The sequence below is a fragment of the Echinops telfairi genome, unplaced genomic scaffold, assembly GCF_000313985.2.
Source record: "Echinops telfairi isolate 266 unplaced genomic scaffold, ASM31398v2 ScPeMD7_7429;HRSCAF=8467, whole genome shotgun sequence".
Lineage (NCBI taxonomy): Eukaryota > Metazoa > Chordata > Mammalia > Afrosoricida > Tenrecidae > Echinops > Echinops telfairi.
The window spans coordinates 593,300-596,712 of record NW_022111329.1 but is presented as its reverse complement, the minus strand read 5'-3'; the positions used below and the strand labels follow the sequence as shown (position 1 = coordinate 596,712).

The 3,413-nt window shown below is 39.5% G+C and overlaps 1 protein-coding gene across 1 annotated transcript in view; it reads right to left on the bottom strand.

Annotated features, from left to right (window-relative positions):
• IDNK (IDNK gluconokinase) overlaps positions 1–2,277 on the bottom strand; it is a 7,515-nt gene extending 5,238 nt beyond the window's left edge. Inside the window, exon 1 of the mRNA XM_004715977.2 lies at positions 1,765–2,277. Coding sequence (XP_004716034.2) covers positions 1,765–1,883 — 119 coding nt within the window. The 5' untranslated portion in view covers positions 1,884–2,277. The remainder of the gene's footprint in view (positions 1–1,764) is intronic.
• Between the last annotated feature and the right edge of the window lie 1,136 nt (positions 2,278–3,413).

The following is a 3,413-nucleotide window of genomic DNA, read 5'->3' as shown; positions in this document are numbered from 1 at the left end:
CCATGTCCCTCCGGGGCCATCGGTCCCTTTATTTTCTTCATATATATATATATGAAGAATATATATATATATACATTCTTTTGTCCAACTTCTCTTGTCTAGGTGGGTGTACAGAAATTACAATGTGCGAATAAAAATTGGGATTGACAGCACCACAATTTAAATGCATCAATTCTTCATTGATCTTCCTTATTCAGTGACCAACTTTCACATGCTTATGAGGCAATCAAAAACATGTCTTGGGTGAGGTGCACCTTAGTCTTCAAAGTAACATCCTTTCAATACTCTCCTGAGAAGTTTTGTGCAGCAGAGATTTACCTAATGCAACTTCTTGATTTCTTGACTGCTGCTGCCATGAGCATTGATTGTAGAGCCAAGGAACAGGAAATCCATGACAACTTGAGTCTTTGGTTCAGTGGGTGAGTGGGAGTAAAGAGTGTATTCTGTGGCCACTGGGAAGCTGTGAAAGGTAAGGTGGAAGACCACACCTCTTTGACTGTTGATTACTGAACTGGGTGCTGGTGCAGTCTGGTGAACAAGCTGGTTATCTCATTCCTGGTCCTGCTCATACTGGAATGGTTCTTGCAGTAATTTTTCATGGTAATGTGTTGGTTTGCAGTTTACCACTCCAAATACCTCCTCAGTATGTTTTTGTTTGCTCTTTCGCTCATCAGTATCTGATTACTTCTCCATCTTTTGTCATGATTCTATTTCATTTGGTTTGTCCAGTCTTTGTTGTTGATGGTCTGAAGAGTGTATTTGCCTAGTTTGCCTTCTCCCAGGAGATTCCTCAAAATAGATTTTATAGAAAAAGATCCCTCAAAATACTTCAAATGTTGAACTATTGCCAGCTTTTGCTGCATGCAAAGGACGTTCTTGTTAATGGACATGAGGGGAACCCTCCCTGAGCTGTACTGACAAAAGAGCTGCAACAGTGGGCTCATGCAACAATGGACTCATAGAAATGACCATGAAGATGCCGCAGGATTAGCGTTTTGTTATATACAAGGCTGCCATGCTTTGGAGTGGGTGCAATGACTACTGAGAACAAAGGTCTGATCTGTGCTTTTCGGGAGATCTTCATTTCTGCTTCCATTTCAGGTCAGTACATTGATTTCCAGATGGACTGCCATTTATGTCAAAGGGGGTGTGAAAAAGCAAACAATGTGTTTGGCATCTGTTAAAATTTCTTGAGCACCTTTTAGACACCGTTGCGTGCTGTTCCATATAATCTCATTCTTCACAATAACCTGAGTAGAAACTATATTCCCATTTTACAGATGAAAAACAATTGAGGCCTATGACAGATCACTGATTTAAGATTTCCAGTTAGTGACAGTGGAGCTCTATGGCAAACACCAGGGAGTCTGGTGGTTTAGTGATTTACAAGTTAAGCTGCTAAACTCTAAGATCAGCAGTTCAACTCCTCCAATCACTTCCAGAGAAAGATGGGGCTATTTGCTCCCTTAAAGATTTACAGTCTTGGAAACCCTCTGGAACAATTCTGCTCTATCCTACAGGGTAGCTGAGTTAGAACTGAGACTCCATGCCAGTGGATTTGTCTCCAGCCTAAGTAAACTACATGTAGCTTGTGGCTGATTTAAAATCATTCAGCATTCTTGCTGGAAGTACAATACATTAGTTTCTGAGATGGGTTTCATCATTTGGTTGTGATTCCAGGTGTGTGTGAAAAATTTCCCCTGTGTTTTCCATTGGCTTTTCTTTACTCGTTGGTTTATCGCAACAAGGCCAGAGCTCTCTTACCTTAGCAGTATGTCATGCAATTTGCAGAGCCATGGAATCCTGTCCTGAAATGGAAGCAAACACAAGTGACTTCTGGGTGGTGTTTTATGGAGAGTTAAAAAAAACCAAACTACAGCCATCAAGTCAATTATAACGTAGAACTAATGGTCCCTGTAACACTTACGGGAGTAGGAAGCTCTCCAAGGATTCATTCAGCTGGTACTTTTGAATTGCTGACCTTGCAGTTAGCAGCCCAATGTATAACCCACTGTGCCACTAGAGCTCCTGTATGAAGATCTATTTAAGGTATATTAAAAAATGTTCAGCACCAGATAAATTGTTGTGGTTTTGCAAAGTAGATTATCTACTGAGAGCAGTGGATCAACATTGTGCTAATTTAGGTGTGTTTCTTTTAATAATAAAAATGGCACTAAGACTCCTCACAGTTTCCCCGTTGTAAATACAAAAACAAAAATTAAAACAAATTCACTGTCATAAGTCGATTCTGACTCATAGCAACCCTATAGGACAGAGTAGAACTGCCCCTGTGGGTTTGGGAGACTAATTATGGGCATAGAAAGCGCCGTCTTTGTTGAGCCTTATCTGGTATCGAACCGTTGTAATTAGGCTAACATATAACTCATTATACCATCAGGGCAAGAGGGAAAATGGAATGAAATGATAAAGTATTTCTTTTTTAAGCCCCTATATATCGGCCCTAGTCCATTATGTATACAATTCTTTTATTATACTGAATGCATTCTTTATATACTTTTGATTCTCAAACGTATATAGCCTGAAAGTCTTTATGTCAACAGTTACACTTTAAAACAACAAAAACAAAATTCTAGACTTGGTGAGAAGCACTGTGAGAAAATTTTAGCAAAGAGTTTAAAGGAAGAAACAGGAAATTTATATTGCACACTATTCATAATTGCACTAAAAATCCATGTTCATCTGAAACATGAACCGCCCTATCCCTGGTGTAAATCCTGATGGCCCATAATGCATTAAAAAAGAAAACCCAACCTTTTTATTATGGAAAAATTTAAGCATATTCAAAGCAGACAGAGTAGTACAAAGCAAACCCATGTGTGTGTACCCATTACCCAGCTTCTGTAATTTTCAACTCATGATTAGTCTTGTTTTTTATTAGTCTGCAACTATATCACTAACCATGCCTACCATCCTGTATTAATTATTTTTTCATAATTTTATTGGGGGCTCATACAACTCTTACCACAATCCATACATACATCAATTGTGTCAAGCACATTTGTACATTCGTTGCCCTCATTATTCTCAAAATATTTGCTCTCTACTTAAGCCCTTGGTATCAGCTCGTTTTTTTCCCCTTTCTTGCCCACTTTCCCCCCACTTGTGAACCCTTAATAATTAATAAATTATTTTGTCACGTCTCACACTGTCCGATGTCTCCCTTCACCCACTTTTCTGTTGTCTGTACTCCAGGGAGGAGGTTATATGTAGATCCTTATTATCAGTTCCCCCTTTCTACTCCACCTTCCCTTCACCCTCTGGTATCAACACTCTCACCTCTGGTCCTGAAGGGATCATCCGCCCAGGATTCCCTGTGTTTCCAGTTCCTATCTGTACCAGTGTACATCCTCTGGTCTAGCCAGATTTGTAAGGTAGAATTGGGATCATGATAG